Source organism: Melozone crissalis, unplaced genomic scaffold, assembly GCF_028551555.1.
Source record: "Melozone crissalis strain CALT ecotype California unplaced genomic scaffold, PUWL_Pcris_2 ptg000295l_1, whole genome shotgun sequence".
Classification (NCBI taxonomy): domain Eukaryota; kingdom Metazoa; phylum Chordata; class Aves; order Passeriformes; family Passerellidae; genus Melozone; species Melozone crissalis.
Genome location: NW_026536047.1, coordinates 233,815 through 261,720, shown reverse-complemented (window position 1 = coordinate 261,720; position 27,906 = coordinate 233,815). Strand labels below are relative to the sequence as shown.

The 27,906-nt window shown below is 51.3% G+C and overlaps 1 protein-coding gene across 1 annotated transcript in view; it reads right to left on the bottom strand.

Moving 5' to 3' along the window:
- The window catches only part of BIN3 (bridging integrator 3), a 50,654-nt gene that overhangs the window by 5,195 nt on the left and 17,553 nt on the right, over positions 1-27,906 (bottom strand). Inside the window, exons 3-8 of the mRNA XM_054294675.1 lie at positions 25,688-25,728; positions 25,027-25,088; positions 20,599-20,735; positions 19,037-19,077; positions 4,204-4,345; positions 269-403 (exon numbers count right to left, since the gene is read on the bottom strand). Of these exons, the coding sequence (XP_054150650.1) occupies positions 269-403; positions 4,204-4,345; positions 19,037-19,077; positions 20,599-20,735; positions 25,027-25,088; positions 25,688-25,728 (558 nt within the window). The remainder of the gene's footprint in view (positions 1-268; positions 404-4,203; positions 4,346-19,036; positions 19,078-20,598; positions 20,736-25,026; positions 25,089-25,687; positions 25,729-27,906) is intronic.

Sequence of the window (27,906 nt, the reverse complement as noted above, 5' to 3'; positions counted from 1 at the left end):
GAGAGGCAGCACATTCTGGAGGAAGCTGGAGGATGGAAATGAAAGCTGGTGGTTATTCAGGGCATCTCTTCCTGCAGATCTTTGGTGTGGAGATGTCCCAGGAGCCACAAGATGAGCCCAAACACCTCAAAGCCAATCAAGCCCTGAGCTCAGGCCTCCAAACTGAAGGAGATGGCAGTGCCAGGTGGACAAAGCCATGGAATTCCAGTGGATGAAGCACACGTGGGACAGGACACGACACAGGTAGCAGGAAGGGACAATGTCTCACCTGTGCCCGGACCAGCGACTCGAAGCTGGGTTTGAAGTAATCGATGCGGCTGCTGTAGAACTTGGGCATCTCCTCCAGGAGCTGCTTGTTCTTGGCTTCAAAGTCCTCCTTGACCGGGCGCAGCTCCTCCCGGGCCTGGGGAGGGACACAGGGGGTCACACTCCTGGGACAAGGGTCCACCCAGGACAATGGGGGGCTTTGCTTGGTTGTGGGGACGAGCAGTGACCAGCCTGGTGGGACCCATGAGATCATCCAATGGAACCTGGCGGGATCCACAAGACCATTCAATGGTGGAACTCAAGTAACCATCAAATGGGACCTGATGGGATCCAAGAGGCCATTCAATGGTGGAACTCAAGTGACCATCCAGTGGGACCTGGTGGGATCCAAGGGACCATTCAATGGAACCTGATGGGACCCAAGTGACCAGTTAATGGATCATGATGGGACCATCCAATGGACTCTGGTGAGATCTAAGAGACCATTCAGTGGACCCTGATGGGATCCAAGTGACCATTCAATGGACCCTGGTGGGATCCAAGAGGACCATCCTATGGAATCTGGTGGGACACAAGTGACCCATTCAGTGGACCCTGGTGGGATCCTAGAGACTATTCAATGGACCCTGGTGAGATCCAAGTGACCATTCAATGGACCCTGGTGGGACTCAAGAGACCATTCAATGGACCCTGGTGAGATCCAAGTGACCATCCTATGGAATCTGGTGGGATCCAAGTGACCAGTTAACAGAACCTGGTGGGACTCAAGTAACCATTCAATGAACCCTGGTGGGATTCAAGTGACCATTCAATGAACCCCGGTGGGATCCAAGTGACCATTCAGTGGACCCTGGTGGGATCCAAGTTAACCAGTTAATCCAAGCTGACCAGTTAATAGAACCTGGTGGGACTCAAGTGACCTCTCAACAGAACCTGGTGGGGCCCAAGTGAGCAGTTGATGGATCCTGATGGGACCATCATGCTCTGACCCTGGAAAACCACCAGACACCCAGAGAGGTTGTGCCTTCTCTCCTTCAGAAACACACGGCCAAAACCCATTCCCAGAGCTCAGTGAGGCTGGAGAAGGTCCCTGGCCACATCCACGTCCCCTCAGCCCGCGATTCCCAGGAGCGGCGCTCCAGGATCCTGCCCCACCGTCACCGTGACCTTCAGCTCAGTGCATCCAACTGGCTCCTTTAAACAGAGCGTGGGGAGAACGGGAAATGTCTCTGGGATGGTGTGGAAAAGGGCAGGAGGGGGTGGGCTGTGAAATATTAGACCAGTTCAAGTCTGCCACTTAATCCCAGTGCCATTCCAACGGGAGGGGGGAGCGGGAGAGCCCGGCCCGGCCGCGGCGCCGGCCCTGGGGACAGGGACAGCGTGCCAGGGCATGGCATGGACTGGGCTCCAGGCTGGAAAGGCCTGGAATCGTCCCAGCAAAGCAGCAAATTCATCACTGGCCGTGAGGCTGGGAGTGTAGAAACTCCCAGGATGGAGTTCATGGGGTGGAACTCATGGGGGAAAAACTCCTGGGATGGATTTCATGGGAAAAACTTCTAGGGGAAAACTTCCAGGGTGGTGTTCATGGGGTGGAGTTCATGGGGAAAACTCCTGGGATGGAGTTCAGGGGGTGGAACTTATGGGGAAAACTCCTGGGGTGGAGTTCATGGGGAAAACTTCTGGGATGGAGCCAGGGGAAAACTTCTGGGGTGGAGTTCATGGGGAAAACTCCTGGGGGAAAACTCCTGGGATGGAACTCATGGGAGAAACTCCTGGGATGGAGTTCATGGGGAAAAATCCTGGGGGAAAACTTCCAGGATGGAGTTCATGGGGTGGAACTCATGGGGGAAAAACTCCTGGGATGGAGCCAGGGGAAAACTTCTGGGGTGGAGTTCATGGGGGAAACTCCTGGGATGGAGTTAATGGGAAGAACTTCCAGGATGGAGTTCACGGGGAAAACTTCCAGGATGGAACTCACGGGGAAAATTCCTGGGATGGAGCCAGGGGAAAACTCCTGGGATGGAGTTGATTGGGGAAAATTCCTGGGGTGGAGTTCATGGGGAAAACTTCTGGGATGGAGTTAATGGGGGAAAACTCCCAGGATGGAGTTAATGGGAAGAACTTCCAGGATGGAGTTCACGGGGAAACTTCCAGGATGGAAGTTCCAGGATGGAACTCATGGGGAAAATTCCTGGGATGGAGCCAGGGGAAAACTCCTGGGATGGAGTTCATTGGGGAAAACTCCTGGGGTGGAGTTCATGGGGGAAACTTCTGGGATGGAGTTCATGGGAGGAAACCCCTGGGGGAAAACTGGGATGGAATTCATGGGGAAAATTCCTGGGGAAAATTCCTGGGATGGAATTCAGGGGGGAAAACTGCTGGGATGGAACCAGGTGAAAACACCTGGGATGGAGTTCATGGGGAAAACTTCCAGGATGGAATTCATGGGGAAAAGTTCCAGGATGGAGTTCACAGGGGAAAACTCCTGGGGGAAAACTCCCAGGATGGAGTTCATGGGAAAAACTTCCAGGATGGGAGTTCCAGGATGGAAGTCATGGGGAAAATTCCTGGGATGGAGTTTCATGGGGAAAACTTCCAGGATGGAGTTCATGGGGAAAAAGTCCCAGGATGGAACTCATGGAGGAAAACTCCTGGGATGGAGTTCATGGAAAAAACTTCCAGGATGGAGTTCATGGGGGAAAGTCCCAGGATGGATTTCATGGGGAAAATCTCCTGGGATGGAGTTCATGGGAAAAACTTCCAGGATGGAATTAATGGGGAAAACTTCCAGGATGGAATTCATAGGAAAAAGTCCCAGGATGGATTTCAAGGGGAAACACTCCTCAGATGGAGCTCATGGGGAAATACTCCCCAGATGGTGCTCCCAGGGGAAACTCCCAGGATGGACTTCACAGGGGGCAGAAGAGCAGAAAATCTGGAGCAAACAATGGATGTAAATTTGCAGCTCAATAATTAAAAATAACAGGATGAGATGAGGCCCTTTCCCATCAAATCCAGACCCTCTGGATACCCCAGGTTCAGGATTGCTCAAGGCACCCTCTCACAGGTGTTTAAACTCAGTGTTTGGTTAAAACATTTTTTTTGGGGAGGAGGAATTAGATCAAAAGTTCATTAAGAGGAAAAAATATATGAAATAACTAAACCCTGCTTAATCACCAGGACAAAAGAATTCCCATTTTTCCAGCCCCAGCTTTAGTCGCTGAGGCTGAGCAAAATAAGCTGCTTACTGTTAAACCAGAGGTGTCTTTTGTTCAGGCTGTTATTTAACACAAAACTTCATTTTTGGGGGGGGGAAATTCATCAGAAAAACACATTTTCTTTGACTCTGAGAATCAATTGTTCCTGGGAGGATCAAGCCACGTGCTGCTGGAGCGACAGATTTTGGGGAAAAACGCTGGGGAAGATTTGATTTTAAAAAAATCAAAAAACCACAAAACCAACAAACTCATCGCGATTTCGCTAAAATTCGGGAGAGAGCAAAAAGAATCTGGCAAAACTTCCTGTTAACCAATTACTGCAATTTTCCAAGGCGAATTTTTTGGGGAACAGGTGGCAAACATAAAGCTGGGAAATGCTCTGATCTGTTCCCTTCCCCATCCAGCTGCTCGCTCAGATGCGGAGGTCGGGGGGAACCTCGACCTCAGCGCTGCCTCCGAGCTCCCCTAGAGCTCCCAGGGCTCTGATTCCATTTTCCCTTGGAAAAAAATTCCATTTTCTCTCAGAAAAGCAGCTCCTTCCCTTCACCCAGCACTCCAAACCAGAGCTGTGCTGTCAAAAATGTGATTTTTACACGGATAAAAGACATCCTCCCAAAATGTTCTATTCGCGGCACGGATGGCGGATAGGAGGGAAAAGCTTTTCCTGAGTTTTCCCAGGAATGCTGCTGGGATTGTGGCTCTGGGGACACCTCAATACCTGGTGCAGCTTGGCCAGGACAGGGCCAGTTCTCTCCTTTTCCTCATATTTTTCCACCTTGGATTGAAGGCGTTTGTAGTCCTGCAGCGTCTGCTCCCGGCGCTTCACTGCCATGTTCAGGCTTGGGAAAACGCTGCTGAACCTGGAAAAAAAAAAAAGATGGAAAAGGCTTGGGATGGGATATTTTGGGTGGATGAAGCATCCAAGGAAATTGTGGAGCACCCTGGTCCAGCACAAGTTCCCTGCTGTGACACTGGGTGGGATTTTTCCAAGCCAAACCATCCCAGAATTCTGAATATTCTTAATTAATGTTGTGATTCCTGGTTGGAAAGGGAAAGGAGAGGTAGAGAAGTTGAAATAAAAGTCCAGGAAAAAATAAACAATGAGTGCAAAATAAATATTAACTGCAGATTAAATAAATATAGTTAATATACAGTTAATAATTAAATATTAACTGTATTACTTTTTACACCATTTGTTCCTTTTTGGATATTATTTTTGGCTTGTTTGTTTTACAGTTTTTTGTGCTTTCTTGGTTAATTTTTTTGCTTTTTCTGATTAATTTTTTTGTTCTTTTTTCAGCAAATTTTTGCTCTTTTTGGGTCACAAACCCAGCTGAAGAGGAGCCCTGAGCCCTCCCCAGAAGGATTCACAGCATCCAACAATTTACCCAGGCGATGGGAAAGATTCCTATTATTAAAACGTGTTACAAATTGAGGAAACATGAACATCTGATGGAGAATATTTTTGAATGTGACAGAAAAGGGAAAAGCAGGAACTGGAGCGTTGCTCCTGCCTCTTAATTCCAGGAAATCAAATTATCCCAGGGGATATCAGGGCTGTGGGTTGGGATCAAAAAGGTGATGCTCCTTCTGGAGATAATAATTTAATATTCATCAATTCCAGGGTGATTTTGGGGGGTTGAGGCCAAGGATTGGTGGTGAAAATTTTCTCTGAGCAGCCTGGTGATGGATTTTACTTCCATGAGGGAACAAACAGCTTTCCCACCTCTTAAAATGGGAAAAAAAAACCAAAATAGAAATAGAAATCCAGCTTGGGGGGCCATTAGCAAAAAGAAAAGACACAAATGTCACTTGACAAGTGTCATTTGCTTTGGATGTGACCCAAATCCAGGGTTCAGGCAGAACCATGGGTGTTCCCAGCCACTCCAGCCCTATTAAAATCCCATTTTCTGCTCGCTCTGGAGGGTGCTGATGGGCTGGGCTGGTGGGTGCTGAGAGAAAACTTTCATCCCTGAGCCTCATTTTGCAAAGGGCAAACGCCAGGAGCAGGGAGAAGTTGGGAATTTTTGTATTCCAAGGGTTTGGAATGGAGGTTTTGGAGCATCCCTGGGTGAGAGGCTGAGCTGGGGATGTGATCCTTCAATCCTCCCTATCCCCCGAGGCTGGCACAGAACAAATCCATGCAAATATAAATATAAATATAAATATAAATATAAATATAAATATAAATACATATCCCATGATATTCTCCCTCTGTTGCAACAGACTGGGGATGAGGAACAACCTGGAAAAGTCATCAGGGAGCTGCTCCAGCTGCCCGGAGAGGATCAGATGCTCTGCCCTGACATTGCTTTTTATGGGCACCATCCCACACAATCCCATTATATTTAAATGGGAGCCATGTCCTGCATGCAGCAGGCTCCAGGCACGGCCCCAGCAGCCCCTAAAATCTCTCCCACCTCTTTGTAAAGTCCAAAAATCTGCCAGGAGGAGGGTCAGGGAAATAGGGATGGAGGAAGGGGTGCCCAGGTTGAGAGGTATCAAGGGTTTGGGTTCACGGGATCAGAGAATGGTTTGGGTTGGAAAAGACTTTCAGAACACTCCAGCTGGGGCAGAGACACCTTCCACTGGCCCAGGAGGCTCCAAGGCCACTCCAGCCTGGCCTGGGGCACTTCCAGGGATGTTTTGGTGCCAGGGATGCCCTTTCCCAACATGGCACACACACAGTGCCAGCAGCTCGAGGCCACAGCTCCTGCAGGAATTGCTCCCAATTATTAATGATGGGAAGGAGGATCCCATCAGCCCAGAGGCTTTCCTGGTTAATTTTTATTATTATTATATTATTCCCCTGGTTGGGGGAGGTTTGGGAAGGACACAAAACCTAAAGCAGGGAATAAAGACCACGGGGATGAGCTGAGCTGCTCGTCCACACTGGGAATGCAGGCATGGCAATGCCAGAGGAGATTCCAGGCTGGAAAAGGCTGGAAAATCCTCCCTTCCCTGCTGTGCACCTTCCTGAGATGTCCCTAAACCAGGGATGTTTTGGTGCCAGGGATGTTTTGGTGCCAGGGATGCCCTTTCCCAACATGGCACACACACAGTGCCAGCAGCTCGAGGTCGCAGCTCCCGCAGGAATTTCTCCTTGTTATTAATGATGGGAAGGAGGATCCCATCAGCCCAGAGGCTGTCCAGGTTTATTTTAATTATTATTATATTATTCTCCTGCTTTGGGGAGGTTTGGGAAGGACACAAAACCTAAAGCAGGGAATAAAGACCACGGGGATGAGCTGAGCTGCTCGTCCACACTGGGAATGCAGGCATGGCAACGCCAGAGGAGATTCCAGGCTGGGAAATCCTCCCTTCCCTGCTGTGCACCTTCCTGAGACGTCCCCAAACCACTGAGGCTCGTGCTGGCACCCAAACCCAGCTGTTTGTGGTGCTTTGCTGCCCTTCCCCTACCACTTCCCAGGGCTCCTGCCTGAACTGAGCCACAGGACTCTGAATTCCACCCCCAAGCCTTCCCCTTGGAAAAGGCAGCCAGGGAGGGCTCACAAGACAATCAGCAACGCAGTTTCCATTCACTTTGAAGTTAAATCTGGGTTTTAAAATGGGAGGAATTTTTTTTTTTTTTTTAATTTTTTCCCCCCTTTTTTTATTCCTGGTATCGACTCGGTGCAATTTCGCAGCCCCGAATGGAAGGACACTGTGCTCAGGCAGAGCTTTAAAAAATATCTACAGGGCTGGATCTGAAGAGGCTGGGAGTGTGTAGGCACAGCAGCTCCTGTCTCCCAAGGACTTTAATGCATAGATTATACGCTGCATTTCCCATTGCAGGGGGGGCCCAGCTCCCCAGAGCCGCAGCCATGGAGCTCTGAGCGTCCTCAGCTCCAGCCTGGCCACTGGGAAGCCTGGAATCCCACACTGCCCTGGCTGGGAAGGGACCTTGAATCACCCTGGTCCACCCCCTGCCATGGGCAGGGCACTTTGCACTGTCCCAGGTGCTCCAAGCCCCATCCAAACTGGCCTTGCAGAGATGAGGAAGTGTTTTCTGGCTTCTTGCAGAGATGAGGAAGTGTTACCCAGCTTCTCTGGGCAACCTGTGCCACCCCCATCCTCACAGGGAACAATTCCTTCCCAATATTCTCTTTAAATCTCCCCTTTTTTAGTTCAAAGCCAAGCCCATCACTATTGGAGGTTCCCTCAGTGTGGCTGTCCTCCAGCAGGGAAGGGTTGGCTCATTTGTGGCTGAGCTCTCCCTGTGCCCACTGAGCTCTCCTTGGGTCAGCCAAGCTCACCCTGCGCCCACTGAGCCTTCCCTGCGCCCACTGAGCTCTCCCCGTGCCTAAGGAGCTCTCCCTGCCTGAGCTGAGCCCTCTCTCTGTGCCAGCAGAGCTCCCTGTGCCCATGGAGCTCACCCTGTGCCCACTGAGCTCTCCCTGTGCCCACTGAGCTCTCCTTGGGTCAGCCAAGCTCACCCTGCGCCCACTGAGCCTTCCCTGCGCCCACTGAGCTCTCCCTGTGCCCAAGGAGCTCTCCCTGCCTGAGCTGAGCCCTCTCTCTGTGCCAGCTGAGCTCTCCCTGTGCCCACCAAGCTCTCTCTGTGCCCAAATGCTCACCCTGTGCCCATTGAGCTCTTCCTGTGCCCACTGAGTTCTTCTTGGGTCAGCCAAGCTCTCCCGGTACCCACTGAGCCTTCCCTGTGCCCACCAAACTTTCCCTGTGCCCACTGAGCTCTCCCTATTCCAGCCAAGCTCTCCCTGTGCCCATCAAGCCCTTCCTGTGCCCAAGGAGCTCTCCCTGTGCCCACTGAGCCCTCCCTGTGCCCACCAAGTTCTCCCTGCTCCAGCCAAGCTCTCCCTGTGCCCACCAAGCTCTCTCTGTGCCCATTGAGCCCGCCCTGTGCCCACCAAGTTCTCCCTGCTCCAGCCAAGCTCTCCCTGTGCCCACCAAGCTCTCTCTGCGCCCATTGAGCCCGCCCTGTGCCCACCAAGCTCTCCCTGCTCCAGTTGAGCCCTCCCTGTGCCCAAGGAGCTCTCCTTGGGCCAGCCAAGCTCTCAGTGTGCCCACCAAGCCCTCCCTGTGCCCATCAACCTTTCCCTGTGCCCACCAAGCTCTCCCTAGACCAACTGAGCTCTTCCTGTGCTCACCAAGCTCTCCCTGTGCCCACTGAGCTGAGCTCTCCTTGGGCCAGCCAAGCTCTCCGTGTAGGAGTCAAGCTCTCCCTATGCCCATCAAGCTTTCCTTGTGCCCACCTGCTCCAGCTGAGCTCTCCCTGTGCCCACCAAGCTCTCCCTAGTCCAGCTGAGCTCTCCCTGTGCCCACTGAGCTCTCCCTGTGCCCAAGGAGCTCATCCTGTACCCACTGAGTTCTCCTCGGGTCAGTCAAACTCTCCCTTGCCAGCTGAGCTCTCCATGGGCCAGCCAAGTTTTCCCTGTGCCCACCGAGCTCTCCCTGTGCCCACTGAGCCCTCCCTGCTCCAGCTGAGCTCTTCTTGTGCCCACTGAGCCTTCTCTGTGCCCACCAAGCTTTCCCTGTGCCCAAGGAGCTCTCCCTGTGCCCACCAAGCCTTCCCTGTGCCCATCAACCTTTTCTTGTGCCCACTGAGCCCTCCCTGTGCCCATTGAGCTCTCCCTGCTCCAGCTGAGCCGTCCCTATGCCCACTAATCTTTCCCTGTGCCCACCAAGCTCTCCCTAGTCCAGCTGAGCTCTCTCTGTGCCCACTGAGATTTCCCTGTGCCCACTGAGCTCTCCTTGCTCCAGATGAGCTCTTCCTGTGCCCAAGGATCTCTCCCTGTGCCCACCGAGCCCTCCCTGTGCCCACCAACCTTTCCCTGTGCCCAACAAACTTTCCCTGTGCCCACCAAGCTCTCTCTGTGCCCACCGAGCTCTCCCTGTGCCCATTGAGCTCTCTCTGCTCCAGCTGAGCCGTCCCTGTGCCCACCAATCTTTCCCTGTGCCCACTGAGCTCTGCCTAGTCCAGCTGAGCTCTCCCTGCCCCAGCCAAGATCTCCTGTGCCCACCGAGCTCTCCCTGTGCCCACCAACCTTTCCCTGTGCCCAACAAACTTTCCCTGTACCCACCAAGCCCTCCCTGTGCCCAAGGAGCTCTCCCTGTGCCCACCAAGCCCTCCCTGTGCCCACCGAGCTCTCCCTGTGCCCACTGAACCCTTCCCACACTGTCCCAGGTTTCATTTGCAGGCAGGATCAGCTCAGCTCAGGCAGGGAAGGACCTTCCTTGGACTGCTCTGATCTCTGGCTCCTGAAGGAACCCAGGAATCCTGAACTCCCCGTGGGCCCAGCAGCTCTGAACTGCCCTGGGATCCAAGGAGAAGGGGTTTCAGGTCCTGCCCAGGATTTTCTCCCTGTGTTTGGACAGAAACACAATCCCAGGATGAGTGCCAGGGGTGCCAAACACCCGTGCAGGGCGAGAGGGAGAGCTGGGCTCCCGCTGGTGCCAAGTTATTCCGAGGAATTCCTGACTCCACACGTGGCCCCAGTGTCTCCACAACCATCTCATGCACGTTATTGACAAATGCTGCTGCTGCACAGCCTGGCACCAAGGCTCTGCAGAGCCCCTGCCATCCACAGGCACAGCCAAGGCCACCAAGAACATCCCTGCAAGGAGCAGGAGAGATTCCCAAAGTCTTTGGAGAAGCAGCACCAACCGCTCCTGGCAGGGACTGGGATCAACTGGGAGGGGAGCAGCAGCCAAGGAACCCTTGGGAAATGGAGCTTGAATAACTCCACAGAGAATTTCAGGACATGAGAAAAGAGCAGGGAAGCCTCACAAGCAAATCCTGGATGTTTCACTCATCCATTCCTCACACTTGGGGCAAGGGAACAATTCCTGTCCCTGTGAACCCTGGAGCAGGTGTGGCCCTAAAACCCAGTCCAAAAGTGCCACATCCATGAATTTTCTGAGCGTTTCCAAGGATGGTGACTCCTGGGCTTGACAGACTGTGCCAGGGTTTGATAATTCTCACCATGAAAAAGATATTCCTAATTTCTGATATCAATAATCGCAACACCATCCTTGACAATTCTCACCGTGAAAAAAACATTCCTAATATTCCTGACTTGGAGAAGCACCACCAACCCCTCCTGGCAGCAAAGGGACTGGGATCAACTCGTTCTCCCTTTGGAAATGGAGCCTGAACAATTCCACAGAGAATTTCAGGACATGGGGAAAGAGCAGGGAAGCCTCACAAGCAAATCCTGGATGTTTCACTCATCCATTCCTCACACTTGGGGCAAGGGAACAATTCCTGTCCCTGTGAACCCTGGAGCAGGTGTGGCCCTAAAACCCAGTCCAAAAGTGCCACATCCATGAATTTTCTGAGCACTTCCAGGGATGGTGACTCCTGGGCAGACTGTGCCAGGGTTTGACAATTCTCACCATGAAAAAAATACTCCAAATTTCTGATACTATCAATAATCCCAACACCATCCTCCTCCACAGGGAATGAGGGGCTGTGACAGCCAAAACCACTCCCAAATCCCCCCCAGGACCCTCTGCAACCCAAGACTTCCTTTTTTAATGCAAAGCCAAGAAAATCAAAGCCGACTCCAAAGAAAACGTGGAGGGAACGGTGGCAAAGTGCAGGTGAAGCAGCACAGGGGCTCTCAGAGGGCCTGCCATGAAAGCAGCTTGAGGAATAAGCTGCTGTTGTTCCCTGTCACTTTTCAGGGAAGGCTCTGAGAGGGGATTACAGCCCAGGCAGCTTAAGAGGAGCAGGTGAGGGGAGATCCGCAGGGATAACGAAAGGAAAACACAAATTACTCTGCTCGTGGCTGTGGGGGGAGAGGGGAAACCTGGGGGTGAACTCCTCACAGGATGACAGCTTACCCTTGGAAAAAACACCTAAATCACCTCGTTCCCTGCATTCCAAATCATGTTCCCACCTCGTCTCCATGCCAGGCTCCCCCTAATTAAAGGACGGGGTTGGGGAGATAAAAGTGCCCCAGGATCGCTGGTGCTGCCAGATTTGTCTCTTACTCAGCCCAGCTGACAAATCTGGGGCTTGGAAATTGGAAATTCCTTCCCCATTTCTCTCTGCTGGGAAGCCCTGGGGATGGAAATTGGAAATTCCTTCCCATCTCTCTGCTGGGAAGCCCTGGGGATGGTGGGGATGCTCGAGGAGTGGGAACATTCTATCACCTCTCTATCTTCTCACCCTCTCCATCCCAAATCCTCATCCTCATCCCACTGCTTCCTCCAGCCCCTTTTTTAGTGGCAAAGGGGTGCTGGAGCTTTAAAGATGGTAAAATCTTTAATTCTCCTTGTTTCCAAGCATCTCAAACACCCTCAGTGGCACCTGTGAGCTGGGCCTGGCTGGCACAGACGTGGCTCTTCCCTAGGGCTCTTTTTGGGGTATTTTGGATAAGAAACCAAAAGGAAGTGGATAAAAGTGGACAAGATCTCCAGTTGATGATGGATAGGTAAGAAAAAAAGGATTTACAGAGGTGGGAAGCATCAGATGCCAAAGGAAGGGAGTGTGGATGAGGAGAGGGGAAGTTTGGAGAGGCACCAGGAGGGGCTGGAGCAGGGAAGGGGATTCCTGCCATTCCTGTGCTCGTGCGCACACATCCGTGGGGACCCATCCACCCACCAGGAAGGGGGAAATTAAACCCAGCCCTTCCTCCTGGAGGGAAAAGGTGCAGGGATGGAGAGGCTGCCATGAGGAAGCAGCGTGGGGGATTAGGTGGCCATGTGGCTGCTCCTAATCCTCATTAGGGGCTCGTTAAGGACACGAAATCTGCTTTTCCTGCTTCCGGTCCTGCACCCCTGGAGCTGCTCCTGGTCAGCCTGGGTTGCCTTGAGGCACCATGGGGATGGTGGGATGGTGGAAGGGATGGTGGGATGGTGGAAGGGATGGAGTGAGGGATCCTCACCCACTGAGTGACTCCTCCCTGCTTAAAGTATCCTAGGGATGTGGAGAAGTTTGAGAGAGGAGTTTGTTTTGTGAGGATGAGTGTCTGGGCTATTTTTGAAATTTCTAGGGCTAAAGCGATGCCTAGGGCTGTTACGATCAGGGCAGTTATTTTAATGGAAAGTGGCATGGTTATTGGAGGGGTTTTTGTGGGGGTGATGAATGAGGCGATGAGGAATCCTGCCAGGATACTTCCTAGTGCAGGTGATGGGGGAAGTTACTGCAGGATTGTTTTCATTTATTGGGGTTAAGGGCAGAATTCAAACGAAGCCGGTCTGTACTAATACGGTGATGTGGATCGTGTACCCTGTGGTGAATGATGTGGCTGGAAGGGTTAGAAGTAGGGCTCAGGTGTTTAGGTAGGATGTGTTTAGGCTTTCAATGATTTGGTCTTTTGAGCAGAACCCTGCTAGGAATGGTGATCCTTCTAGGGCGAGGTTGCCGATGGTGAGGCATGCAGTGGTTGTGGGGAGTATTTTTTGGAGTCCTCCTATTTTTCGGATGTCTTGCTCGCCATTTAGGCTGTGAATAATGGAGCCTGAGCATAGGAAGAGCATGGCTTTTCCTGCTTCCGCTCCTGCACCCCTGGAGCTGCTCCTGGCCAGCCTGGGCTGCCTTGAGGCACCATGGGGATGGTGGGAAGGATGGAGTGAGGGATCCTCACCCACTGAGTGACTCCTCCCAGCTGTGCTGGTGACACTCAGCTCTGATGGAATTTGTCCCTCGCTGCTCTGAGCAGCTCCTGGATGGCACCTCTGGAATGTCCCACAGGTCTGACACCCACTCCTGTGTGGTGGCACCTCGGTGGCAGCACCCTCTGTGCCACCCCTGCCAAAGCCAGGGTGACCAGGACATCCCCATGGCAAATATTGCAATTTTGGGAGTGGGACAATGCTCAACATCAAAGGGATTGTATTGTGCCAGGGTGACCAGGACATCCCCATGGCCAAACCTCTCCAATTCTGGGACAAGGACATCCACATAGCCAACCTCTCAAATTTTGGGACAAGAACAATGCTCCAGTGAGATGATTCTGTACCAGGGTAACCAGGACATTCCCGTGGCCAAAAGTTCTCCAATTTTAGGAACAGGAACATGCTCCAAGGGAATGGCACCAAGCCAAGGTGACCATGACATTCCCATGGCCAAATCTCTCCAATTTTGGGACAAGGACAATGCTCCAATGGGGTGATTCTGTACCAGGGTAATCAGGACATCCCCATAGCAAAAATTTCTCCAATTTTAGGAACAGGAACATGCTCCAAGGGGATGGCACCAATTCCAGGTGACCATGACATTCCCATGGCCAAATCTCTCCAATTTTGGGAGAAGAACAATGCTCCATGAGGGTGATCCTGTGCCAGGGTTACCATGACACCCCCATGGCCAAAACTTCTCCAATTTTGGGAGCAGGAACATGCTCCAAGTCAAAGGGTTGTTACCAGGACATTCCCATGGCCAAAAATTCTCCAATTTTGGGAACAGAACAATGCTCCAAGGGAATGGCACCAAGCCAAGGTGACCATGACATTCCCATGGCCAAATCTCTCCAATTTTGGGAACAGAACAAAGCTCCAAGGGGATGGCACCAAGCCAAGGTGACCATGACATTCCCATGGCCAAAACCTTTCTGGATTTGTGAGCAGGACAATGCCCTAAGGGAATGGCACCAAGCCAAGGTGACCAGGTCACCCCCTTGCTCTGAGAGGGTCAGACAGAGTCAGTTAAACTGAGACCTGTGGCCCTGGAAATCCTCTCCCAACGTGAAAGGTTCTAAATCCTGTGGATTTCCAAACCACCTGGCTCGTTTAAGCCGCTTCCTTCCTTAAATACGGACACAATATGGAACACTAAGACTCCATCCCCAATCCCCGACCCTGCCTTGACTGGGAAGAACTGGGAGAGTGAAGTCCAAACCTGATTTTGTCCCTTTCTGCCCCAAATCCGCTGCTCTGGTGTGAGATTCCACAGGCAGCTCCCAAAGAGGAGCCCATCCCTCCTGTCCAGCTCCTCGCCCAACCCATCCCCTGAAAAATGCAATATTCTCACTGGAGCTCTGCTCTTTCCCTGAAAATAAATGAGTCACTCCCAGCCAAAGGCTTCTTGGGGCTCAAAAAGCCAAATTGTGAAAAACCCTACGAGCCCAGAAGCAGAAGGATTGAAACAATACAAAGCCTCCACCCCCCCAACTAAATCTACTACTGCTTTTTTTCAACATGGTTTAACAAATTCCCCAATATTTGCCTGGAAACTCCAATCCCTGGACAACTGAATGGAGATTTTACTGCCCATGTGCCTCTGATTACAATATATTACCACTAATGATAATTGTCTGGATTATACTTATCTGTTTCTTTGGCTAATAAACTATAAAAGACCACCAGTGAAGATGTAATAAAGTGCAGCTGTCGGAGCAAAAAAATAAAAAAATTAAAAAGCCTTTTTTTTTTCTAGGTCAGAGCAAAGTTGGGAGAGGCTTGGGAGAGCTGCCTCAGAGAGGGGAAGGAAAACCTAACTGGAAATAAGAAGAGCTCCTCAAGGCAGCTTTCATTAATCTGGAACTTTTCTGCCAGAACTGGTGCTGGGGTTTATCTGCCAGCAGGACAAAGGGAGGGAGGTGCACACTCTGCAGTTCTCTCCTGCATCTCATTAGCCTCAAAATGGACCCTTGGGCTCCTCAGAAATGTTCCTGGGCAGGGATGCACCTACAAAGGGAAGGAGGAGGGAAGGGAAGGAGCAGTTTTGTTCTTGGAGTGGGGATGAAGCTCCCCCAGCATGGAACATAAGCTGGTTAACGGCACACAGGGCGAAGCTTTGCAGGTGCCAAAGGGCAGGAAAAGGGGAAAAATAAACCTCTCATCGTGGAAATGCAGAAAGTTGGAGAGAATTGCTGGGATGGAAAGCAGCCAGGAGGTTGGAGTAAACACCCTGGTGTGGAACTGAGGACTGGGCAGATAACGGAGTGTCCTGAGTCAGGGAAACATGGAATGGGCTGGGTGGGAAGGGATCTGAAGGATCACCCAGATCCACCCCTTCCCCACATTCCACCGTCCCAGGTTGCTCCAAACTCACCTCAGACACTTCTAGAAACGAGGTATCCTCAGGGAAATCCATCCCAGCCCCTCCTCACCCTCAAAGCCAGGAATTCCTCCCCGAAATCCCATCCATCCCTGCCCTCTGGCAGTGGGAGCCATTCCCTGTGTGCTGTCCCTCCGTCCCTTGTCCCAGGTTCCTCTCCAGCTCTCCTGGAGCCCCTTTAGGACTCTGAGGTCTCCCTGGAGCCTTTTCCTCTCGCACACAAAATTGGAGATTGGGAATGTCCTGGTTACCTTGGCATGGTGACCCGGACATCCCTTCGACTTGGAGCAGGTTCCTGGCACGGTGACCAGGACATCCCTTTGACCAGGACATCCCAAAATTGGAGAGAGGTTTGGCCATGGGAATGTCCTGGGCACCCTGGGATGGTGACCCAGGACATCCCTTCGACCAGGACACCCCAAACTGGGAAGGTTTGGAGATGGGAATGTCCTGGTCATCCTGGCACACCACCACCCCTTTGCCTTGGAGCAGATTCCTGGCATGGTGACCAGGACATCCCTTTGACCACTACATCCCAAAACTGGAGAGGTTTTGGCCATGAGAACGTCCCGGTCACCCTGGAATGTCCTCCATGCCAAGGAGCAGGTTCCTGGCATGGTGACCAGGACATCCCAAAACTGGAGAGGTTTTGGCCATGGGAATGTCCTTGTCACCCTAACATGGTGACCAGGACATCCCTTTAACCAGAACATCCCAAAACTGGATTAGTTTTGGCCATGAGAATGTCCTGGTCACCCTGGCATGGTGACCAAGACATCCCTTCGACCAGGACACCCCAGACTGGAAAGGTTTGGAGATGGGAATGTCCTGGTCATCCTGGCACACCACCACCCCTTTGCCTTGGAGCAGATTCCTGGCATGGTGACCAGGACATCCCTTTGACCAGAACATCCCAAAACTGGATTAGTTTTGGCCATGAGAAAGTCCTGGTCACCCTGGCGTGATGACCAGGACATCCCTTTGACTTGGAGCAGGTTCCTCTTCCCAAAACAGGAAAGGTTTTGGCCATGAGAACGTCCTGGTGACCAGGACATCCCTTTGACCAGGACATCCCAAACTGAAAAGATCTGGAGATGGGAATGTCCTGGCCAGCCTGGCATGGTGACCAGGACATCCCTTTGCCTTGGAGCAGGTTCATGTTCCAAGATTTGAGAGGTTTTGGCCATAGGAATGTCCTAGCCAGCCTGACATGGTGACCAGGACATCCCTTGGCTTTGGAGCAGGTTTCTGCTCCCAAAATTGGAGGGGTTTGGCCATGGGAATGTCCTGGTCACTCTGGCATGGCACCATCCCTTTGACTTGGAGCAGGTTCCTGGCATGGTGACCAGGACATCCCAAAATTGGAGAGGTTTGGCCATGGGAATGTCCTTGTCACCCTGACATAGTGAGCAGGACATCCCTTTGACCAGGACATCCCAAAACTGGAAAGGTTTTATCCATGGGAATGTCCTGGCCAGTGTGGCATGGTGACCAGGACATCCCTTTGCCTTGGAGCAGGCTCCTGTTCCAAAATTGGAGAGGTTTTGGCCATGGAAATGTCCTGGTCACCCTGGCATGGTGACCAGGACATCCCTTTGACTTGAAGCAGGTCCTGTTCCTAAAATTGGAGAGGTTTTGGTCATGAGAATGTCCTGGGCACCCTGGCATGGTGACCCAGGACATCCCTTTGACCAGGACACCCCAAACTGGGAAGGTTTGGAGATGGGAATGTCCTGGTCATCCTGGAACACCACCATCCCTTTGCCTTGGAGTAGGTTCCTGGCATGATGACCAGGAGATCCCTTTGACCAGAACATCCCAAAACTGGATTAGTTTTGGCCATGAGAACGTCCTGGTCACCCTGGCATGGTGACCAGGACATCCCTTTGACTTGGAGCAGGTTCCTCTTCCCAAAACAGGAAAGGTTTTGGCCATGGGAATGTCCATGGCCAGCCTGGCATGGTGACCAGGACATCCCTTTGCTTTGGAGCAGGTTCCTGCTCCCAAAATTGGAGGGGTTTGGCCATGGGAATGTCCTGGTCACCCTGGCATGTCCTCCATGCAAAGGAGCAGGTTCCTGGCATGGTCATCAAGACATTCCAAAACTGGAGAGGTTTTGGCCATGGGAATGTTCTGGTCACCGTGGCATGGCACCATCCCTTTGCCTTGGAGCAGATTCCTGGCATGGTGACCAGGACATCCCTTTGACCAAAACATCCCAAAACTGGATTAGTTTTGGCCATGAGAACGTCCTGGTCACCCTGGCATGGTGACCAGGAGATCCCTTTGCCTTGGAGCAGGTTCCTGTTCCAAAATTGGAGAGGTTTAGCCATGGTTCCAGCCCTCAGAGCATCTCCCATGGGCACATGGAAATGGATTTACTGTCCTGAATTCACCAGCCCAGGATTTCAAACCCAAAGCAGGTTTGCAGGGAAAGGGATTTGTCTTTCATTTCACCAACTAACACAAGCTGAGGGAAAAAAAAAAAACCCCAGAATATCTCAGAAACACAAGTTCTTCCAATTTTAACAGAATGCTGGAAGAAAAAGTTAATGTATCTTTCATGAGGACAATCTAGATAATAAGCAACACAATTCCACAGCAAAAGGCTGGGATTTTTTTTTTCCTTTTTCTTTCTTTCTTCTTATTTTTTTCCCTTAAATAAGCAGGAATTTCTGGTTGTGGATAGAGGACCAAGGTAAAACTTGAGTCACCAAACATCCCCCAGACAGGAACATGTTGTAACCTCAGGTGTTAAGTGATCCATGAGATTTTACTTTCAGATTTGGGCAGAAACAACAACTTCAGGGGGAAAAAAAAAAAAACAAACCAACTAAACCACGACAACCCCTGTGTGTGTCAAACCTAAACTGAAATTGTTATTCAGCAATTTGCAACACTTACTGTCATATTAAAGTAATTTCATTTTATTTTTGCTCGCTGGCTCTGTTCCTGTAACAAAACAGCAAATCTTGGGATTTAAGGGGATATTTGGGAGAGAACTGAATTATCCTGAAAGGTTTGGGGGTACAGGCTGTGACCCTGGGAAAGGTGCAAATTTTGCAGATAAATGTGACAGAACTGTGGGATTTGGGCTTTTCCCCCTCATTTCCAACCCCTCATTATCCAACAAATAATATAAATACTATTTATAAATATTATTTATAAACAAGCAGGAACTTCCACTTTCTCCTCTTTTACTTAGGAAAATTTCTAAATGAAATAAAATTTTGTTCCACCAGCCAATTTCTGACCCCTCTGGATGATCTCTGGGTGGTTTTATTCCTTTGCTGGAGGTAAAAACCAACACATAAACAGAGAAAATGGAATTATTCATCCTTTGGGGGTCCCTTCTAGCCCAGGATGTTCCATGATTTTATATCTCAGGAGTTCTTTAAGCTATAGGTGAAGGCAGCAGTGGATCCAAGTGGTAAAAAAGGTTAAAATTATTATTAATTAAGGGACCAAAGCAGCGTGGCCAGCAGGACAGGGCAGGATTGTTTGAGGATTATTTCCAGCCTCTCTCCAGGACCCTAAAGCTCCAGATGAGGACAAACCCCAGGAGATGATGGTTGGTACTCACTTTTTCAAAGGCTCTATCACTGTCTTTTGGATCTGATTCACCTGTGGGAAGCAAAAAAGGGAGGATTGCACGTCAGGATTGTTGGAAAATCCCATTTGGGTTTGTAGGGATCCCACCATGGGGTGGGGAGGGACCCTGAGCACAACCACGATGTCCTTTAACCAAAAGAGAGGGAATTTCTCCCATGGGAGCTGAAATCCCAGCCTGGAGAGGGAGATCAGAGAAACTCCTGTGGGCAAAGTCTTGGGGATGATGATAAAAAGGGAAAGAGGTGAGAAATGAGGAATCTGGACATGGCAGGGAGTGACAGCACACAGGGAATGGCTTCCCACTGCCAGAGGGCAGGGATGGGTGGGATTTTGGGAGGAATTCCTTCCCTGAGAGGGTGGGATGGAATTCCCAGAGAAGCTGTGGCTGCTCCATCCCTGGATGGGGTTTGGGAGGAAATCCTTCCCTGGGAGGATGAGGAGAGGCTGGGTTGGAATTCCCAGAGGAGCTGAGGCTGCCCCCATTCATAGATGGGATTTTGGGAGGAAATCCTTCCTGGGGAGGGTGGGATGGAATTCCCAGAGGAGCTGAGGCTGCTCCATCCCTGGGTGGGATTTTGGGAAGAAATCCTTCCCTGGGAGGGTGAAGAGAAGATGGGATGGAATTCTCAGAGAAGCTGTGGCTGCCCCATTCCTAAATGGGATTTTGGGAAGAAATCCTTCCCTGGGAGGGTGGGGAGAAGCTGGGATGGAATTCCCAGAGAAGCTGAGGCTGCCCCCATTCATAGATGGGATTTTGGGAGGAAATCCTTCCCTAGGAGGGTGGGGAGAGGCTGGGATGGAATTCCCAGAGAAGCTGTGGTTGCCCCAGCCCTGGATGGGATTTTGGGAGGAATTCCATCCCTGAGAGGCTGAGATGGAATTCCCAGAGAAGCTGAGGCTGCCCCCATTCACAGATGGGATTCTGGGAGGAAATCCTTCCTGGGGAGGGTGGGATGGAATTCCCAGAGCAGCTGTGGTTGCCCCAGCCCTGGATGGGATTTTGGGAGGAATTCCATCCCTGAGAGGCTGAGATGGAATTCCCAGAGAAGCTGAGGCTGCCCCCATTCACAGATGGGATTCTGGGAGGAAATCCTTCCTGGGGAGGGTGGGATGGAATTCCCAGAGGAGCTGAGGTTGCCCCGTCCCTGGATGGGATTTTGGGAGGAAATCCTTCTGTGGGAGGGTGGAGAGAAGATGGGACGGAATTCCCAGAGAAGCTGTGGCTGCTCCATCCCTAGATGGGATTTTGGGAAGAAACCCTTCCCTAGGAGGGTGGGGAGAAGCTGGGATGGAATTCCCAGAGGAGCTGAGGCTGCTCCATCCCTGGAAATGTCCAAGGCCAGCTTGGAGGAACCTGGGACATTGTGGAAATTCAGAAAGTCTCCCCTGGGACACTCCCCATGGCAAGGGGTGAAATGAGATGGGTTCAAATCCCCCCCAACCCCAGCCACCCCATGATTCCAGGACACTCCCACCATTCCAAGCCTCCAGGACACTCCCAGCACTCCCAATCTCCAGACAAAGCCAATCCACCTTCTCCTGGTTGAAGGCGTCCATCCTCTTCATGGCCGTGTCGAAGGCCGTGACCATCTCGAGGAACGAGGGCTCCTGCTCACACAGGGGGTTGGACAGCAGGTCTGAGGAGATCTTCACTGCAGATTTGGACATGGCTGGTGGGAAAGAAACCAGACAGGGTCACATTTCCCGCTGCCAGGAGGGCAAACATCAGGGATCTGAGGCAGCCAGGAGGGGGTCAGCACAAGCTGGCAGCGGAGGATGAGAGAAAAGCAAGGAAAAGGCACCAATTCATTCATGTAAACACCCAGAGAAGTGTTTTTATATAAGTTAAGCCTGAAGCACTCCAATGTGAGGCTTGTGATGCTGCCAGAAATAATCCCAGACTAACAAAAGCACTGTTCTCTTAAAAAAAACCACCCAGAGATGGGGGTTTTTATACATCTTCTCTCGACAGACTATTAAGTGTCACTCTCAGCCTCACTACAGCTCTTCCACAACGAGAAAAATCACAGTCCATTAAGTCTTTCAAATGGCTTTACAAAAAAAAGCCATGTATTTGAAGTGGATTTAGTGGGAAAGGACCAGACTGACAGGACTGGGAGACGAAGGTTTCTCTTTCCCTCTCCAAACACAAAGAGCAGGGACACAAGTTAAGTATTTCCCCCTCAATAAGCTGAATTTTTTTGCCTGTGGAGAAGGAGCCAGGGGGAATAGGAAGTCCCTACAGGCCCTGGGAGTGCCACCAAGAAACCCAGAAGCAGCAGGTCATGCTCTGACTGAGCATTCCACTTGTTTTCCATCAGCCACATCCCTCTTTATCCAAACACTTGCTCTGCAAAGGGAAAATTCAATGACAGAGCCACTACACAAACGAGCAAGAAATCAGGGAAGGCGCAGAATGGAAAAAAAGACTAATAAAAAGGAAAGCATAAATATAAACAGGGATAAAATAGACTAAGAGAAAAAAAAAAAAGGCCAGAGGTACTAAAAAAAAAAATGTTCTTTTTCCTCAGTGCTGGAAGCTATTCCAGTTGGAGATCACAAAGCCAGATGCTTGAGCTGCGCTTTGGAGGAGCTTTGGAAAGACTCCCTTAGATATTAAAAGTTAAAATCATCCCAATAATGGGGCTTAAGATCATAAATCAAGGGGTTAAACATTCTGATTGAAAGGTTACACACAATTATACCAGAGAGAGCTCAGAAGCTGCAGAGCTGGGGAGCTCAGTGCAGAACAAGCCTCTCACTCTGGGATAACAAAGCCACTGTATCCATTTATTATCCAAACATGAAGGCTTTGGGCATTTAAACCTTGAAACAGATGGGATAGAATCCATATGTGTGACCACATCTGAGCAGGGATTTGTGCCAGGACAGGACGGAGTTGAGAACAGCACAACTCCTTTGGCTGGAAGGAAAAATGAAACCTTCCTTGACAGGAAAGGATTGGAAGGGGATGGAGGGAGGGAGTGGCAGGGTCACGCTGGGAGGTTGGGAATTGGGGGGGTTTGGGTGCATTCAGGGGGAATTTGGGGCAGGAATTTCCTCTGCATCAGTGGGATCACCTGGAGAGAGCTGAAATAGTGGGGTCTGAGAGTGCCAGGGCAGGAGAGAGAAGGAGAAGGACAAGGAGGAGAAGGAGGAAGAGGAGGAGGAGAAGGAGGAAGAGGAGGAGGAGAAAGGATCTCCTGTCCCTCGGGGTGGCCTTCAGGAGAGTCTGCACTGCACTTTTGCTCATTAAACATGTGAGATGTAACTCTAATTAATTATTCCAAAGGAGAGCTTTCACCTCCAGTTAAAGAACATCCTCCTGCTTCTTAAGATCTATTTTGTTTGGAAAGAGGGTGGGGAATTGGGTGAGTGCTGTCCAGTCCTGGGGCAGGCAGTGCTGCTATCAGCCCATTCCCTGGTTGCTGGTGGAGCCTGCCTGGGATATTTCTGTGCACAGGAATTCTCCTGTTCTGAGCTGAGCTTTTTGGGAAGAAGGTGGAGACTCGAGCCACCAGTCCCACTTTGCCAGGGAGTGAAGAACCAACCAAACCCCTGAGCCTGGAGGAACGAGACAGGAGGGCAAAACTCTGCCATCCTCACCAGATTTGGGGGCTGGATGTCAAAAATGGGCACTGCCAGGATTGATCTGATCCAGCTCCTTCTCCTCCAGCCCTCCCTCAGCAGGCTGTGTGCTGTACCTCTCCCTCCACTCACCATTTCAAGCCTTTAAATGAGAAATCAGATCATCCTGGCCCTGGCCAAGGCTCATTTGTGACTCTGCCATGGAACAGAACGGAAAAAGAAAGTCCTCCCACAGCTCCTCTGGGACTTGAAATGCTCCATATAAACAACGCCCACTGCAAGGGAGGGAGGGGAATCCTGAACAAGGAAAAACTTACCAAGGATCCCTGACAATGACCAGAGTCCTCAGGAAGGGCAGATTTTACACTGGAAAAGAGTTCTGGGTGGCTGGGGCTTCTCCCAGCCCTCTGCCTGTGCTGGGAAGGGTGGGAGAGCAGGGGAAGGGCCTGGATCTGGGTTTGTGTCAGGGAATATCCACACACACACACACACACACACAATCACACATTCACGCATTCACACGCACACACAAGTGAGAGCCTGGATCTGAGTTTGTGTCAGGGAATATCCATACACACAGACACACAAATACAAATACACACACACTCTCTCAAACACACTCACATGCACACTCACACACACAGGTAACAGGCTGGATCTGTGCTTGTGTCAGGCAATATTCACACACACACAGACACACACACAATATTCACACACACACAGACACAATACACACACAGAGACACACACACACAAAAACACACACTCACACAAACACAGGTGAGAGCCTGAATCTGTGTTTGTGTCAGGCAATATTCACACACACACAAACACATTCACACGCTCACACACACACACAGAGGTGAGCCTGGATCTGTGTTTGTGTCAGGCAATATTCACACACACAAACACACAAATATACACACACATTCACACAGGCACAGACACACACAGAGGAACAGCCTGGATCTGTGTTTGTGTCAGGCAATATCCACACAGACACACACACAGAGACACAGACACACACATACATACACACAATAGACACACAAACAGGTGAAAGGCTGGATCTGTGTTTGCTGTGTTTGTGTCAGGCAATATTCACACAGACACACAGACACAGACACACACACACACACACACACACAGAGGTGAGAGCCTGGATCTGTTTTTGTGTCAGGCAATATACACACAGACACACACACACACACTCACACACACACTCACACACACAGGTGAGACCCTGGATCTGTGTTTGCTGTGTTTGTGTCAGGCAATATTCACACAGACACACACACAGACACACAGACACACAGACACACAGACACACAGACACACACACACACCCAGAGGTGAGAGGCGGGATCTGTGTTTGTGTCAGGCAATATTCACACAGATATACACACACTCACACTCACACTCACACTCACACTCACACACTCAGGTGAGACCCTGGACCATGGAAAGCCCCAGCTCTGCCTCCTTCCCCCCGCCCTGCCCTGCCCTGACCCCAGTCCCGCGGGCTGAGCGCAGGCCCAGTGCAGCCCACACCTGTTTGTGCTGCTGCCTCTGCCTTGGCTCCGGAGCTGTGGGGGCCACACAGGGACTGCTCCAAACCACACAGGGAAAAACCATCTGGGTTTGGAACAGCTCCCTCCTGCAGGTTCAGCAACCAGCATCCAGCAAACCCAGCTCCCCTGTGCTGGATCCCTCTCTGGGCACAGCAGGTTCCAAGCAGAGGGATGTGAAGGGAGCTGGGACACGGCACAGGACACCTGCAAAGGGCAGATGTCACCCCAAACGTGCAGGCAGAGCTGTTTATTGCTTCCTCCATCGCCCACTGCCAGAGGGGAAGCCAAAACAGGCAGGCAGCGAGGGAATGAGCTGGGTTATTCCCAAAGGAGAGCTGCCAGGTCAGCATTTCCCACGGGAAACGCGGCCAGATGTGGCCAGCTGTGCCCCCCAGACCCATCCCACCTTCTGGGGCTCCAGAGAGGGAGGTGAAAGGAGCACTGAAGGAGGTGAAAAAGCACTGCTGGCACAATGGGCTCAGCTGGAGCTGCTCCTGCTGGATAATCTGAGACTGAACAACGACTCCTGGGTTTTTTCAGTGGCAGAAACTGAGGCAAACAAAAGGAAGGGATTTGTCCAAGGCCATGGAGCTGAGGAGAGGGGGACTGAGCCCGCAGCACTCCCTGTGTTCCCTGGGCTGAGCTGCCTCTCGCAGATGGCCTTGTAACTAAGCAAACTGAGTGGGACTGAGCTCTGGATTTGTTTTCCAGACTTGTCACACATTACTCATGTGATCTCGAGAAAAGTCACTTCATCTCTCTGTGGCCAAGTTCACAGTCTATGTATCCTCCAGTCACTTACCCAAATCTGCATCTGTGCTTTTCTTCATATCCTTCTGAAGTTTTTTGGTCTGATCTTCCAATCTGAAAGATGGGAGAAAGAAGGCAAAGTCGGAATCTTGGAAAGAAAGAAACCCAAGTGTATCATACGTGCAACAAATCATTTACGGGCTGAATATGCTGGCTTCTGGTGGGAGTTAAAAATATCCAGGCAAGGCTTGATGAAGTTCAGTGCAGCTCAACCCTTTCGGGTTGTTTTCAGATGGTTTTTAACCTTTTCAAGTTGGTGATCTCTTATTCATAGTTCGCATATTTCCTGAAAGTTCTCACACTTAGCACAAATGGTAAAGCCAAATGCTTCCAGATGATCCCTGTGAGCTCCTGTGACACAGGCAGAATGGCAAAGCCACTCCTGGTCCTCTGAGCTGTTGGCCTCTACAGGGACCCCGCAGTTTTCTGGCAATTTTACACTTTTTCTTTTTTTTTTAAGCTGCCAGAATCTGCAAATACTTCTGAGGACACCTTTGAACAGTCAGAGAAAACCCTGAAGAATTGGAAATTACAGGGCAGTGAGGGATTTGCTCACTGGGAAGAGCATCCCTGGCTAAAATTCCCTGGGAAGATGCAATGGGAGGAGGGAAGCATGTGGCCAGTCCTGTCTGACCAGTGTGGTTGATACTCACTGCTGCAGCTTCCCATATTCCCTTTCAAAGTCTCTCTCCACCTGTGGAAAGAAGAGATGGAAATCAGCTCCAGGGGACTGCAGGGCAGGGAAAGCTGTCCCTGGGAAATGCTGAGCTGAGCCCAGCACAAGCTGCAGCTTTCATGGGAGTTACACCTCAAAAGTTGGGGATTTGGAGCTCCAGACTCTCTTGGAGCCAGCACCAAATATGAGCCAAGGACGTGCTCCAGGACATGGATTGGGAGCTGATGGAATAAATGGGAATGCTAGAAAGGCAGGGAAGTCACAACCCAGCATGGCTCAGTGCTGGGGGACAAACCTGTGTTCTCTCCCAAAAACAGAGGGGAGCTGCTGCTCCTCCTGCCCCGTTGAGGTGGGTCTGGCTGTTTCCTCCTTCCTCATCCTCATCAGGATGGTGAAATCCCCCCCAAACCACCATCTCTGCATTATTCACCCCCTACACACACTCCTTATCCCTACAACCGCTCCCTCCCATGAGATTCTTGGGCTGGAGCACAACCCCAGTGCACTGTGACACCTCCAAAAGGGAGGGGAACCCTGAGCTCCGAGCTCTGAGCTCCAGCACAGCCTTCTCCCGATGCTACCTCAGTGCCTGCTCCCTCCTACTTGCTAGCTGGCAGCAAACCTCCAGTGATAGGAGATATTTTAAGGAACTTTCTTTCCATGCTGACTGTTTTAACACACTTAAAACATTCATTCCACACCTCGTCAACCAGAGAAGCAAATGGATTTCAATTGACCAGCCAAGAGTAAATCCGTGCGCGTTTGTTGTCATGGGATCAGCGCTGGGTTCACTTGTGTTGTCAAGCTCCCGTGCTATTAAGGAAATGCAGAGCGCTGCGAGCAGCCAGGACTAGAAGGATCCAAAGGTTTGTTCCAATTCTTCCTGCTGGCCCTGAGATTTCAATCCCAGCCTCGATGCAGCACCACAATTTAACGGGGATGTTTGCTTTTCAAGCAGAATTGCTGTTAAAAGCTTGAGGGGGTTGAAGATGGAGATTTTCTTAAAATCTCCTTTTTTAAACACCTTTTTGGGCTGCACTTGAACTCCAGCAGCCTGATCTGAGGGCAGGCAGTGCCCAGCCACATTCCAGCCCCATCCCAGCTCCCAGCTGTCCTCACCATCCGCTCCCACCATCCGGGGGATGCGAGCTGGGCTCTCTCTCTCTCTCCCCCCTCCCATCCCTCTGCTCCAAAAAAACCCTCCCAGGAGCTCCAGCTCCCTTTTCGTGCTGCTAAAATTGGGTGCTGGAGAGAACAGCCACGGAGCAGTGTGGGGGCAGCTCACACGACTTGTGCCTGGCGTTCGGGGAGCGCAGAAATGCGCGGCAGCTGGCGCCCTGCAGGTCAGGTAACCAGCACATAGTAAAGCTCACCCTCCATCCCCGTGCCTGTTCCGGCTGCTAAAATCCCCAGGGACTCTATTGCACTCTATAAATAGGCCTTAGGTGTGAATTGTTTTGGTTGCAAACCACACAGGGTCGGGCACGACTCGAAAATGTGCCCCCCTTTGAAAGGCTGGGGGTGTCGTTCCCTTATTGTTGCCTCTCTGTGGTTAGGAGGATCTGCTCAGCAACCAGCTCCTCCAAAAGCTTTGGCTGTGGAATACCTGTGAATGTTCAGGGTTTCTGGCCCCTTTTTTGCTGTCAGATTTGCCTGTTTCTGTGCAGTAAGCAAAAGGCATCGTGCCTTAATGGATATGGAGCAGCTTGCAGGGCCTGAAGGGGCTCCAGGAGAGCTGGAGAGGGACTGGGGACAAGGATGGAGGGACAGGACACAGGGAATGGCTTCAAACCGGGACAAGTGAGATTGGGGTGGGATTTTAGGAAGGGGCTGGGATGGAATTCCCAGGGAAGCTGTGGCTGCTCCATCCCTGGAAGCGCCCAAGGCCAGCTTGGAGCACCCTGGGACAGGGGAAGGGGTCCCTGCACATGGCAGGGGGTGGAACAAGATGAGTTTAACGCTCCCTTCCCACCCAAACCATTCTGGGACTTTAGGATTCATTCCACAGAGACAAAACCTCCCCACCCTGCGACCCTCTGGGTGCTGTGAACCCCCCAAACCTCCCGAGCTCCCCCAAGCCCCCACCCCGGCGCCGGAGCAGGATCCACACGGCATCGAGGTGACTCCACACAGACACACTTGAGCTGCCCAGCCTGACTCACATCCCCAGCCCCATCCCTCTGAGACAGCTGCCCA